General features: G+C 41.4%; 1 protein-coding gene across 1 annotated transcript in view; it reads left to right on the top strand.

The window, feature by feature from the left end:
- The window catches only part of FOXK2 (forkhead box K2), a 41,938-nt gene that overhangs the window by 25,877 nt on the left and 1,445 nt on the right, over positions 1-14,616 (top strand). Inside the window, exons 2-8 of the mRNA XM_030962383.1 lie at positions 5,031-5,225; positions 7,902-8,049; positions 8,517-8,663; positions 11,403-11,596; positions 12,387-12,562; positions 13,405-13,701; positions 14,050-14,259. Of these exons, the coding sequence (XP_030818243.1) occupies positions 5,031-5,225; positions 7,902-8,049; positions 8,517-8,663; positions 11,403-11,596; positions 12,387-12,562; positions 13,405-13,701; positions 14,050-14,259 (1,367 nt within the window). The remainder of the gene's footprint in view (positions 1-5,030; positions 5,226-7,901; positions 8,050-8,516; positions 8,664-11,402; positions 11,597-12,386; positions 12,563-13,404; positions 13,702-14,049; positions 14,260-14,616) is intronic.

Below are 14,616 nucleotides of genomic sequence, written 5' to 3'. Positions count from 1 at the left end.
AGACACTGAAATATTTAATCATACTTCAACTTGTTGAGCTTTTTTCACATCCATGGTATTTCTAGTTGTACTTGTTAAGACTCATCATTTAAGTCTTGTTTATTTAAAAACCAGTTAAAAACCACAGCCACATATTGTTTAATATATAATTAATATCCTATTAATCCATTGTGATGGAATCAATAATAAATGAAGCAGCAAATGGAGAAAAGATGAAATTGGGGTCCTTGTACTTTCAAATTGAAATTTCCCCATTAGCAGAAAGTCAATCAAATTGTAATTTCCAAGCACCACGTTCCAGTGGACACTTGCTTGAATGGACTGGCTGCTGGAATGCTCAGGGCAGAGGGAGAGGCTAAAGGACCTGAATTTGATTAAATTTAATTTTTTTTCCTGGAGAAGGCCAAGGGTGGGTCTTAGTGCAGCCTTCCCCTGCCTAAGGAGTGGCTGTAGAAAGCCTGGGGCCAGCCTGTGCCACAGCCTCATACTTTGGGCACAAGCAGCTGCAGAAGTTGCAGAATTTCTATCTTACAGATGAGAAAACTGTTCATTGCTTGAGGGTGTAATTAGAGGAAATGATTTGCCCAACTCTGTTTGGAAGGCTTCAAAATTTGGAGAGACAAGGCTCTGAGCAAGCTGGTGTAACTTGGAAGTTTCCCTGCTTTGGGCTGGACACTTTCAGAGGTCCCTTCCAAACTCAGTTTCTTTCTAGTTGTATCTGAAAGATGTAAAAACTCAATTTTTGCTTGACTTTTGAAAAATAATTATTTCAAAAGTGGGCCTGGGAGTGTGCACTGTAGGTGATTAAGTGTCAGTGTGCACATCTTCTGCCAGAAGTATAAATAAATGAATTGGCTGTGAGAGTCATTTTTACTGGAATAAGGGGAAAGTTTGGAAGTAGATCACAAGTAGGTAGGTAAGAGGACTTAGAAAATTGATTCGTTTCAAATCTCCCTTCCATGGAAAGGAGACCATAGCTAGAAGTATGGTAATTTCCATGTTTTTTTGTTAGTTCACTAATCAAAATAGCAGAAGGAAGCAGAAATAGTATCATCTCAGGCTGCTGTACTGTCAGAGAAAACTGGAAGCTGTGTTTGGTGGTGCAGATGTTGATAATGACCTCTGCTTCCCTTTGTGGGGAGTTAACACTGCCTGTGTTCACCTTGAAAGTATTTGAAGTCAAAAATCGACACAAGCAATCTCCCAGATGCTGACTGGGTTCTTTTTTGAGTCTTGGCTTTTTAATGTGAAAAGTTGAAGCTGTCCTTGGCTCTCAGTAAATCAACAAGAGTTCAAAACCAGGCATCTTGTTATTCTTTCAGATCTCTTTAAATCTCAGGGGATCTTTAAGTTAACAGGGGTTCAGTATCACAGTCAGTGTGAAGGAATTGAGCTGTGCACTTGTAACCAGCCTGACTTCAGGGGTTATCACTGCTGAACCCTTATCATCTATTTGAATGTAAAATCTGGAGGTGCTGATAAAAGAACCTGCTGATCAAAGTGCCATGGCAGCTTCTGTCTGATTTTGGTCCTGGTTCTTAGAAGGCAATTAAACTGGAATAATTCAAAGGATACTGAAGCACTTGGTGTCACAGCAGGGTTTATGTACAGGGAAAAATTGGATTCTTCTGCTTGGTTTTGGTTTCCCAGATAAAGACAGGATGAAATTCCTCCTTCCCAGTCAGATGGTATTTTCACACAGGCAGAACTACAAGTGTACCATCAGCCTTTCCCTGCAGTATGGACAGAACTGCTGAGGGGAAGTGAGAAAATATTGGAAATACAGATGTGACAAAACCAGACTTTGCACATTTTTACCCTGAGACACTTCTCTGGCACCCTGCAAAGTTCCTAAACTCTGTGGAGGTCCTGCCTGGATCAGCATTGCTGTGTTTGCCTGGGACCTGCAGATACAGATGAGTTATCTATGGAATGGTTTGAAATGCTGTGATGTTTGGTGTCTGTTTTCCAGTAGTCAACCCACAATGAGGTTTTTGTTTTTAATTTAAAGAAGAATAATTGAGGTAATGAGTTACATTTTAGTTGTGACACCTCCTCTGTGGTTCCCTGGGTCATGCAGTGGCTCTGTTGTGATGCTCACCTGGACTTGTATCAGTAAATATACAAAATTGCTTTATTTCTTTGGGGTTTTTTTGTAAGTGGGTTGTCTAGATGAGTTTCTCCTCCAGCAAGCCATGCTGTTGGTAGTGTGTTGTGAAACTATTGTAAGCTTTTGAGCAGTGAGTAAAACCCAGTTCAGCTTGTTGAGGACTAAATGTTTGATGAGGTCTCTCCTTGTGGGTGTTTCTGTGGTTTTTGTTTAGTTCATTGTATAACTAAAGAATATGCCAAAACCAACTTGATTCTGATCAAATTACAACATGTTCTGTACTTTGATTTTGGATGTAAATATAATACATTTGCATAACTGCAATTTATTCAGGAATTCTCTTGGTTAGTGTACACTCTTTATTCTGCTTTTTGGCTGAATTCCAGCTAGAAAAATATCCCTCCATTAAAAAAACTGTTTGCAAATATAAATCAATTGACAGATGTGGTCTTTTGATAATATTCAGGTGTTTATTGCTCTAACCAGACAGGGATTTATAAATACATATTGTATTTCCTTACTTACACTGGCTTTTCAGGCATGGGAAATGTAAACTGCACTGGGGGTGCCTTTGGGTTTTCATGTCTGTCAGTTCCCTGTTTGTTTGGCACGTGTAGAACCTCTGGAGTCCCCTGGTTGGGGATGTTTTTGTAGGTGTTTTTTCCCAACCTTGATGAACATTTGAGAGCCCCATGTCTGTGTTTTTGCCTTCTTTGCCAGAGGTGCTCACGGGGAGATGATGCCTTCAGGGCTGCAGTAGGGTAAAAGGAGATCTTTTAATATGTGTGTGCCTACATGGAGTATCAAAGGAACTGCTGAGTGTTCCTTTTCTGCCTTTTCCATGTTCCTGAAGCTGTGGGGATTTATATAATTTATATAATTTATATAATTTAATCTCCTCCCTATCCTCACCTGGTGTGGCACAGGAGGACTCCAGTTCCTCAGTGCTGTGCACTGGGGTGGTTTTTACCAAGCAATAAGGACTCTAACCAGGGAATTAGCTCCTAAAGCCATGTCCAGTTCTTCCCTTGACTTGAACTAAATTTGGTCTTCAAAGCATTTAAGGTAAATTTGCAGGTATGGAGTAGCCTTGTGAAATGCATAGGGAAGGTGACTAAATCTGTGTCAAGCAGATGATGTTGTTCACTTTCTCACAGGGATTTTTTCTTAATCTTTGGCTGTCTTTGCATACACTTGAGTGTTGTTTTTATTGCTGCTTGGAAAATATTTTTATTAGCAAAACAACCAAGACCCCTTTCCATTGTCACTGAAACGATACAAGCGCAAAATACTTTCTACTAGAAAAAGCAAAGAAATGAGTTGGTACTGAATATATAAAAAACCCCAACCCAGAAATTGGTCCTTTTAACTTCCTTGCTGAAATGCTTGTGCAGTTTTTTGGCATAGATTCTGTTCCTAATTTAGTACATTGAGCATGTTTCAGAAATAGGTCGTCTGTTAAATGCGGACACGGTCCGTACTCAGAAGTAAGACAGAGAGAAAAGGAAGGTCACTGTCAATTCTTTCTCTTTTTCCTGATCCTTGAATGTGAATTGTAGGGAAAAAGAACCACTGTGGTGCATGTGGCAAGGGACATAGTGAAAATCAAATGCTGCCTTTGTTCTATAAACATCCTTCGATTCATTTTAAGATATGAAAGCCAAAACACAGGAGAGTTCATTTCTAAGGCTACTCTGCAGCTGAGTGTTCCTGCCAATTCTTACATCACTTTTATGTTTCATATATTTTTCCAGAGAAGTGATCACTTTTATTTACAGTCTGTATTTTGCATTCATAGCTCATTTCTTAGCCCTTGTTCCAGCATGTGCTTGTTTCCTTTTTGTATAAAACTAGATCTGCCTAGAAGCACTTAAAAGCAAAACAAACCCAAAGCTCAACATTTTGTGAGGTTTGTTTCTGGGTATAGTCTTGTTGGAAAGTCCTTTTCATCACGTGGGAGGTGTGTAAATGTCATCGTGGGTTTAGTGCTCAGTGTAGTCTAACAACTTAAGGATGAGGAGGTAGTAAAGTTATTTAAACTGTATTTTTATAGATGCTTTTGTTGAGACAAAATTAAGTTTCTTATTTGCTCAAGATTAAGCAAATTTATTTACTGAGAAGTTAGAAACAAGCCTGTCCTGTTTAATTGGGTTCAGTTCTAAATGCTGTGCACAGGGATGTAAAAAAGGGATTATCCTAAGGTACATTCATTGCATTTTATTTTTCAAATTTGTAAACAGTTGCACATTGTTAATTTATTGCTTGTCATTAAATTTAGTCAGGTAATCCTTGGTTATACATGAAAATAGGCAGTTTACTGAAATTGGGTCTTAAATACAGCTCTGAAAAAAGGTGTTTGAATGTAGTACTAAAGCAGCAGTATACTCTGTAAATGAGCAAAATTGGAATTGATATATGTTTAATTTAATAGGTATTTTAAGAGAAAAGAACCCAGATCTCTTAGACCAGTCTATGAAACTGGGTAGACCTCAAATTGGCCAATGTTCATGCTTCTGATTAATTCTGCTGTCATGGACCAACTTGTTCATTTGCTGAAGCCATTCCTTGGCATCATAAAATAATGAGGTTTTGTTTTTAAAATAGCTCTGCTCTGGGGCTGCTGCAAGATCAGGATGAACCTCAAGAAATTTGGAGACAATGCACAAACTGCCCTTGTTAGAAAGAATTGCATTTCCTTGTGTTCCTTAACAAATGTCAGGTGCTTACCTGGGGATCTTTTTCTGGTCCCGTTGATCTCCCTGTATGATCTGTAAAATGAAGATGGTTGTGGGTAATTATAAATATATATATAAATATAAATTGTAAATGAGCTTAGGTGGTAACATGCAAGTTATTCAGAAAGTCTTGCATTCTGTAAACAAGTGACTCATACATTTGTTTGTTTATTTTTATTTTTCAGCTGTACTTTCAGGTTTCCCAGCACAAACATCAAGATAACATTCACAGCTCTGTCCAATGAAAAGAGAGAAAAGCAGGAGGCCCCGGAGTCCCCAGTGAAGCCTGTGCAACCCCAGATCTCTCCCTTAACAATAAACATTCCAGACAACATGGCTCACCTGATCAGCCCCCTCCCTTCTCCCACAGGAACCATCAGGTATTTAAACCCTGCAGGTGGGATCAGGGCTATGTACAGTCAGCCTCAGCACAACTTTCTCATTCAGGATTTTGCTTTTGAGGTCAAAATTTGGCTGAAGCTCAGCCATACCTGCCTCCAGAAACCTGCCCCTTTCTGCTGACACAGTTGCATGAACATTAACATGTTCCATGTGTAACATTCAGCTCAAGAACCTGGCATTTTTCTTGCATTTCAACAATTTAAATTGCTTTTTGCTCTTGCATGCTTATGGCAGCGCTTCAAATGAGACAATTTTAAATGGCACCATTTTAAAACATCCTGATTTGCCACTGTCCTGAAGTTCATGATCAGGAAAAATGGTTTGGGTTATTATTGGTGTGGAAAATTGACTGATCTCTTACTCCAGAAGATTTGGTTTTGTTTAGTTGGAAGGGAGCAGTTTATTTTATTTTGTTTTTCCTTGCCCTCCTACTTCTTTGGTAATTGCAGCCCTTGTCCCACCTATTACTTGAGACCAAACTCAATTAAACACAAGCAACCCATCCTCACAAATTACTTCAGATTAAATTATTCAAAGTCTTGGAAAGATCAGGAGCAAAACTTCCATGTCAAGGCCCTGAAAGTTGTTTCAGTCATGTTTATGCTTTTGAAAGCTTTTTTGTCTCCTCTCACTTCCTGTGTCCATGCTTGCTTTTAAAAAGGTACAGCTTGTTAATGAGATTTGAATGGAAGGATAATTGACTTCTTGCATGTTTGCCAAGCTCTTGTCTCTGTCTGGGAGTGTTTAATGACACCTGCTGAAATGATGGAAGCAGAGAGAAAAGATACCTAGGCTTGTCTGTGTAACAGGTTTGCTTTCTTATAAGAATTCAGGGAAAACACATCTTGCCAGTGACAGAGCAGCTCACAAATATTTGAGATATTATCCCATCTATCACCACTGGCTTTGCCTTGCTATGAATTTTGTAACTCTCTTTAGGGCTTTCATACACCTGTTGAGTAGTTTATTACACACAAAAAAAAAGATGACAGTTTGGAGTCTATTTTGAGAGCAAAGCCTGACAGTTTCTCTGCAAATCATCCTGTTTTGTAGAGGACTTGTAAACTTGCTTTGATTATACCATATGTGTCTCTTTGTCAATATATGCTGAAGTGAGCAGAGCAGAGGGATGTTGTCAGCTGATATGTGCAAACACAGAGCAGGAGTGACCTATATCGAAAAAAATAAATTCGCTCCACATTTGGGGTCTAAGCAAGGATTCTTCTGTACAACACTTAAAAAATGCCATCTCTCTCTTATAGTAAGTATATCACTAGTAACAAATCATGGGTGGATTTCTTGGGAAGTGAAGCTTTGATACTTTCAGTGTAAGTATATATTGCCCAATCTATAGTGTTTGTCTCCTGTACATAAAAAAGGAGGTAGCAAAACACTGGAGGGGGCCAGGCAGACAAACAAACTTTGACAGATGAAAATTGTTCAAGCTTTAGTGTGTAGATCTAAATAACATTGTCTAGATTTATTTGTTGTTGATGTTTTGAACCACAGATTCAAAGATTAAAGATTATCTTTGGAGATAAGGCTGCTTCTGGGGGCACAGCCAGGTGCAGCTATTGAGATTTCTAGTTTTTTTGGAATTTCTGAGGGCTGCCTTGAAATCAGCTGCAATATGAATTGCAGAGAGTTGTGTCCTTGCAAAAGAGCTGCCAGAATTATTTTGGGGAAGGGGATGGACCTCACCTGCTGGCTTTCTCTTTCCTCTTGGCTAAAAGGAAATCAGAGAAGAAGATTGGCATCGTGCAGCTGCAGTTCCTGTGGACTCTGCAAGGCAGGGGGCCACTGGTAGAAAGATGTTCCAGTGGAATTATATCCAGTTTTACCTGGTTTTCTGTGATGGATGGCAAAATGTGAAGTTTTAGGAGATACTCTTTAGTGTTTGGCACCATCTCTTACTTTCTAGCAATGTATCTGCTCTCTTGGCCCAATATTGCATTAAATCAGCTGAGTCAGTGCTGATGCATCCCATTTTTAGATAAATTTATGATTTTTATACACATACCTATGTGTAAGTATATGCACACACCTGTAAACACTTAAAATAATACTGGTTCCAATTTAAACGAGAATCAAACCTTTTTTTGCCTCACTGCTTGCTTTATTTCCTCAAATATGCAAAAACACTACACAGGAGAGATGATTTTTTTGGGGGCAGACTGAACACAAGCATATGGCAGAAATTCCATGCAAGATGTGTGTCTTGTTTGTAAATTAAGGAATTAAGGAGCTGAACCCCCAGTCCTTGTAAATTAAGGAATTAAAGAGCTGAACCCCCAGTCTCCTATACTACAAACTGCTGCAGTAGTTTCCTGTGTTGTTTCCAATGAGTGCCTGAAAATCTGTATTTGCTGATGCAGTTAAGGTGGCAAATCTCACACAAATATATTACAGCCTGATCAGTCGGCTGATTCTTGAGGAGGAAAGCCTGAGTGAGGTTTTTTCCTGTAGTTATTCTGATTCCATGGCTGGCTTAGCAAAGCATGGAAGGTGCTTTGGAATGGAAGCCCTGACAACCCTTTAGCTGCAGCCTCCCAGCTCTGGTAGTGGCTTTGCTGCAGTAAGAGCTTTTTGATGAGACATAATGTGGTGATATACTGTATAACAAAATAGTAGGATCTTCTTTTTATGCTCTACAGTGCTGCAAATTCCTGCCCATCGAGCCCCCGTGGCGCAGGCTCTTCAGGGTACAAAATGAGCCGTGGAATAGCATCTGACCTACATTTGATGGCTGACAATTCCCAGTCAGAAAACGACAAGGAAGCTTCAGGGGGAGACAGCCCAAAGGTAAACACAGCTTGAAACCGATCCCAGAAATTGCACCTGAACTCAATGGAAGGCTTGGGATGTTTTGTTTGCTAAGGTGTATGCACTGAGTGGTAATTTAACATGCCAGGCTTTAAAAACAATGTGTTGGGTTTTGTGATCAGATGTGAGATTGATTGATTGATTGATTGATTGATTGATTGATTGATTAACTAACCCACCCCTGTCCCCTCTGGGGGAGGGTCTGTGTGCAGTCTCAGTTAAAGATCTGTTTGGAGGCTATTGAAAATTCTTTGATGCAAAATTTATGTTTCCCTAAAATTGCTGATCAGAACAACAAAGCTTTCTTAATTTCTTTTCTGCCTCAAGATTTCCGTTGTCCAAAAGTACCCTACGTCAAGTTAATGATCTTTTATGACTTTTGATCTAGTGAGCAGTGTGTATTTATTCAGAGTTTGTTGATGCAGACTTTTCTTGTTTTTGTGCAGGATGACTCTAAGCCACCCTACTCCTATGCACAGTTAATAGTCCAAGCAATTACAATGGCCCCAGATAAGCAGCTTACACTAAATGGAATTTATACGCACATAACTAAAAATTATCCCTACTACAGGACAGCAGACAAGGGCTGGCAGGTAATTCTGATTTCTGGATTTTTAATTTTTTTTTTTTACATGTGAGCAATACTGGCAGCTGTAAATGGTCATGAGCAGGCAGTTGGTAAGCCTCATAATCCTTCAGATATAGAATTTGTCAAATGTGTGTGTTGTCTTTCCTCTGATTGTAAGTTTTCCAACAAAGTGGGTAATTTACATTAGTCTGTATTTTAAATACTGCTTTATTGATGGGATGGTGTTCTTTAAACCTCTAGTAGGGTTGCAGACAGACTTTGGGGAAAGCAAAGTGCATTTGGCACTGGATTTGAATCCTGTATGCTGTCTAGGAAAGGTGTCACGTTCTGTAATCTTCAGTTGTGTCAACATCCGTGTTGCTATCTTGAGATAAAATTGAGATATTAAATACTCCAAGTGTTTAGTTCTGTTTGAAAACAGTGATCTTGCCCATGCAGCAGGTGAAGGAACAAGTGTTTTATCTCATTATCTCACCCTGGTTCATGCACTGTTTGATTTGTGAACTTGCCCATTCCTGTACCAAACCTTTCAACTCTGCAGAATTAATTTCTGCTTTCTTTTCATTTTCACAAGACCAGCCTCAGCTTTTGCCAGGATGACTAACTGAGTACAAATCAGTCTGGCAGAGCCTTCCCAGGCACGTGTGAAGGCTCAGTGCCTTTGGTGCTGTTTTGGGTGTCTCAGAGGCCAAGGAGCCTGGAGCACCTGCAGCACATGGTCCATCCTGGGCTCTCTGCTCCCTCTGCAGTTATTGTCAGGGAGGCAAAATTTAGGGAGATTGGGTGAGAGGAAAAGTGAGGAAGTGTTAACATTGGCTGCACAAGTGGAAGACTGAAGAATACAAACCTTCCCTGTAGAGGAAGAGATTTTTAAATATGAATCACATACTTATTTGTCATACAGCCTAAGTGAAAGCTGGGTTGCTCTCCCAAGGTTAGAGGGAAATGTAGCTGCTCCTGGCTGTTTGCTGAGGGTTTGGTTAGACAAGGACTTGGCTGTTGTGGCTGGGAAGTCTCTTTTGTTTCCCTTTCCCACATAACAGTGCAGTATCCTGGCTGCAGTCAGGTTGTTTTAGCAATAAGACTCTGTTTATAAAATGTTGGTGTGCGTTTTGCTTCCTATTTCGCAGTACCTTGAGTGTCTGTGTAGATGATGTTGCTTTGTGAGCATCATGAACCCAACACACACAGACACAGAGTTATGCTGAGCTAAAGAGCTCTGCCATAGAGCAGGGGGTGGAATTGGGGCTGTGGTGCTTCCTAAAGCCAAGGTGACAGGCACAGCAGACAGTGTGTGCTGGAGTCATTAATCAGCAGTTATGCACAGAAACAATTGGAAAAACTGAAAATCAGATGCTGTTCAGACACTGCTCTGCCAGGTTCTGCACATTAGGAGTTGGATTGCAGCTCAGGTGACCTAGGAAAGATGTATTAAATCAGATTGGAGGCTATATATGCACATATCATTCAAAGCATGGAGTAAAACACATCTACAGTATCCCAGTCCCACACCTTAAGAAACAGGTATTTATATCCTTTAGCATACAATGGGCTCATTTTAATGGGCATTTGAAGGCTCCTTCCTCTCTGTGAACTTATTTTAGCAGGTATTTTTGGATCCACTCCTTTATTCTAGCATATGGAGAAATAAATACAATTTATAAATATGTTCTTGGCATCTTTCTAGTTCTGTTTCCATTTCTGGCAGGGAAAAAGCCATCTCTGGTTTCATCAGTTTGCATTCAAGAAATCATATGTGGTTATCATCACTGCTTTAAGTTTTCCAAACTTACCATCAGGGTCATGAACTCAGATATTTGAGCAAGTTTTACATTGGCTTTGCAAATTTTTGAGAGCCTTTGTAAGCATAAAGTTTTTTCCCATTTACCTCTGTTCCCCCACAAGTGTTTCAGGGTGAATCCTTAGCATCAGTTTCTTACTGTTCAGTGATAAAATTGAGAGAGATTTTGGGGTTTATCTATGTTAAAAAATAAAATAAAAAGAAATTCTGTGTGCAAAGCCAAGCAGAGATAGGGCAGCTTGAGGGTGTCAGGTTCTGTGCATTGCTCTGGTGGAGGAGTGGGGGGATGTTGCAGCAAATTGAGGATGTGGGAATGTGAAAGAGACTGTGGTGACAAAAATCTGGAAGAGCTGGTTCAGGACCTGCTGCCACTTGGTGTTTTAATTGACACAGTAAATTCTTGGCTTTGTTATTGAGACAAACTGGACTGTGGGTGAATTCACAGCACTCCAGCTGCCTTTGCAGCTTGTGTAATTTAGCTTTTCTTTCTGAACTGTGGAACAGTAACAGAATTACCACACAGGATCAGAATCAGTTTATGCTGTGTTCTGCTGGCCCTCCTGGAAGGAGCTGGGACACCTGGGGAAGGGTGGAGTACAAGCACTGATCATTTTTATTTTTGTTTTTAACACTGCATTCTGCACAAGTATTTGTAGTGTTCTAAACATTGGCTTCAATCACCGTGTTTCTCATGAGAGAATGAAATAAATGGGATTCCTGTTATTTCCAATTAGAATACTGGGTTTTAATTGTTGGGAAAGAGTTTACAAATGCAAGAGTCCTTTCAGGTTTATGGCACTGCTTGGTAGTGCTCTGAGTGCTGTTAAATGAAGGAATTAAAGAGCTGAACCCCCAGTCTCCTATAGTACAAACTGCTGCAGTAGGCCACATTCTGACTTGGAAAAGTTATATGAATTCTACATATTTTTTTATGTTCCATAGAATTCAATACGTCACAATCTCTCTCTGAATCGTTATTTCATCAAAGTACCACGTTCCCAGGAAGAACCAGGCAAAGGCTCATTCTGGAGGATAGACCCTGCCTCTGAAAGCAAATTAATAGAGCAGGCTTTTAGGAAAAGGCGGCCTAGGGGAGTACCTTGCTTTAGAACCCCTCTGGGACCACTCTCTTCTAGGTAAGGAAAACCAGATGAACAAAAAGACTATGGCTGTTGTTTAATCTTCAGGCTGCTACAGACTTGATAGCTTTGGATACAGTCACAAGTTTAGTAATTTAATTTCATCCAGACTCAGTGTTTGAATTCTGTGTGTTTCATTAGGAGGCTGCCCCATACACCAGGCTGGTGTTTCTTGCTTGGTTTTAGTGTTAAAGAACTCGGTTTGCATAACTAACTATCAGATTGTTCATGTATGCAAGCCTTGCTGTACCTTTGATGGGTTTTGCAGAATTATAATTTTAATTTCTAACTGCCACCTACTGGATTTTAAAACTGTTTACAAAGAAAATTCTCAGATACCGGCTAACATTTTATTGACCTTAGAGATGACAATTGTGTATTCAGTTTGCTAATGTTGGAGCAGAATTTGTGATGGGGAAATACCTGGGTTTAAATTATTCCCTCTGTAAAGTTATGGCCTTTCTGCTGGTGCAGATCTTTTCTTACTTGCCCTGTAGCCTCAGATTTGCTCATTGTTCTTCTCCACCAGAAGAAATGTTCATGTTTCACAGATTTAGAGTCTCCCTAAGAAGGCATCCAGCCACTTCTTCTCCGTTAACTGTACCTGGAGTTTGCTTTTAAATTCTGTCCCTGTTTAACAGAAGCTTTTAAAAGATGCTGAGCTCTGGGTTGTAGCTCCTCCCCTGCTGCACAGGGCAGTGTGTCACACTCTCCTTAGAGGAAGGTCATGGGCTTCGCAGTTCAGAAGTTAAAACACATCAGCTGCTGCTTTCATTTCTAACTACAGAAGTGCCCCAGCTTCTCCTAATCACTCTGGAGTGTTGTCTGCACACTCCAGTGGCGTGCAGACCCCCGAGAGCCTGTCCAGGGAAGGATCTCCTGTCCCCATGGAGCCTGAGCCCAGCGCCATCCAGCCAAAACTCGCCGTCATCCAGGAGGCGCGATTTGCACAGAGCGCCCCAGGTGAGCACCCGAGCTCAGCACTGGGGCTGGGGGCAGAGGGGGACACCCACACACTGCCCAGACTTAATATGGACCCAAAAATGAGTATATATGTCACCTCTGCAGAGCAGATCTGTGAGAAGCTCAGGAGCAGCCAGGGAGGGTCTGTTGAACACGTGGGGCTGTTGTTACCTGGGGCTGCTCCAGAACCTTGGCTCTCTGTTGCTGAGGAGAGGCTGTGCCTCTGTCCTGTGTAGGACTGTGCTGTCTTGTAACAGTTCTCTTGAAAAAACCCCAAAAGGTAAGGTTGTGTTTGTTAGAGAAATAAGGAAAGGCCTTTCACATCTCTGTGGTCATGTCATCTTTCCACAGTGGGAAAAAAGTGGGATTAAAGAATTGAAAAGATAAAGAGAGATAAGAAATTTCCTATTTAAAACAAAAAGAGCATAAGGCATGATGGGATAAGGACCTGTTTGTTTAATTACCTTCTTTGGTGTACACTTGCCATCAAGTTTCTTGGTGGTGATGTGGCACTACAGAGGGCAGAGATGTTCCTGTGCATTCCTCAGCATTCCCAGTGCACCTGCAGCACACACATTCCCATCTGTGGAAAGGGATTTATTTAAATAAGTGCCAAGCACAGCTTTGTTTGGGGCAGAGCTGGGGTGCCCAAATGGTGTGTGGGTGTTGCTCAATAACCACTTGTCCTAACCTTCATTGTCCACTGTTACCTTTTGGCTCATTAGTGAAGTAGCTTATTAATTCTCTGTGGTTTTAATGTTTTAATGTGAAGTTTAAAAGAACAGCTGGCTTAGAAGAAATAATGATAATTGGCAATCTAATTTTGACCTCTTTGTTGGTAGGATCACCTCTCTCTAGCCAGCCAGTTTTAATTACTGTACAACGGCAGCTACCACAAGCTATCAAACCCGTCACCTACACTGTTGCAACTCCTGTGACAACTTCAACCTCCCAGCAGCCTGTAGTTCAGACAGTTCATGTTGTGCACCAGATCCCAGCTGTGTCAGTCACCAACGTGACTGGGCTGGCACCAGCAAACACTTACACTGTCGCAGGACAGGCCGTTGTCACACAAGCTGCTATGGTCACCCAGCCCAAGGTAGAACCTCAAGAGAATGGAGACCACAAGGAAGTCAAAGGTAAGAACCTGGGGGGTTCTTTTGGCACCTCTATATGCAGAGGGATCAGTATTTGAAATTTAGAATTATAGAGCCAAAGAAGGAAGGACCTTAAAGTCCATTTTGTGTGGGCAGTGATGCCTTCCACTGTCCTGGGTTGCTCCAGGCCTCATTCAGGGATGGGGCATCAATATTTACAGGGCAATGCTTGAAGTGTTTGGCTAAAACTGAAGATTTCAAATTGTAATTTCTCAGCTATGTTGGAGCGAGTAATAAAACAACACACTCCCACTGAGTGCTGATTGAGTGAAACCAAGTGGTTCCTGAGCACTTTGTTAATTTTAACCAAATTTTCTCTCCTGTTTGCAGTGAAAGTGGAGCCTCTCCCTGCTATTAGCCATGCTGCAATAGGAGCTGCTGGTCGCATCATCCAGACATCGCAGCCCGCCCCCTTACAGACAGTTACCATAGTGCAACAGGCGCCGCTGGGGCAGCACCAGCTGCCCATCAAAGCTGTCACACAGAACGGAACGCACATCGTGCCCCTGAGCGCCGCCGTGGCGGGGCAGGGCAGCGCCGGTACGTCCCCTCCTCCTCTCCTCCCCTTCTCCTCCTCCCTCTTTTTCTCCCTCTCTTTTTCTCTCCCTCTCTTTCTCCCTCTCTTTCTCCTTCTCCTTCTCTTTCTCCTTCTCTTTCTCCTTCTCTTTCTCCCTCTCCCTCTCCCTCTCTCCCTCTCCCTCTCCCTCTCCCTCTCCCTCTCCCTCTCCCTCTCCCTCTCCCTCTCCCTCTCCCTCTCCCCTCTCCCCCCCTTTATTCTCTCTTTGTTTGTTATAGGGATGTACTCAGTGGTGACACCCCATCCTCTCTCCTTGTTAAACCAGGATAGAAACAAGTTTTAAAAGAAGCTCCTGTAAATCAGAGCTGTTAAAATGGTGC

This window comes from Camarhynchus parvulus, chromosome 18 (assembly GCF_901933205.1).
Source record: "Camarhynchus parvulus chromosome 18, STF_HiC, whole genome shotgun sequence".
Classification (NCBI taxonomy): domain Eukaryota; kingdom Metazoa; phylum Chordata; class Aves; order Passeriformes; family Thraupidae; genus Camarhynchus; species Camarhynchus parvulus.
This window is presented reverse-complemented; position numbering and strand designations above follow the sequence as displayed.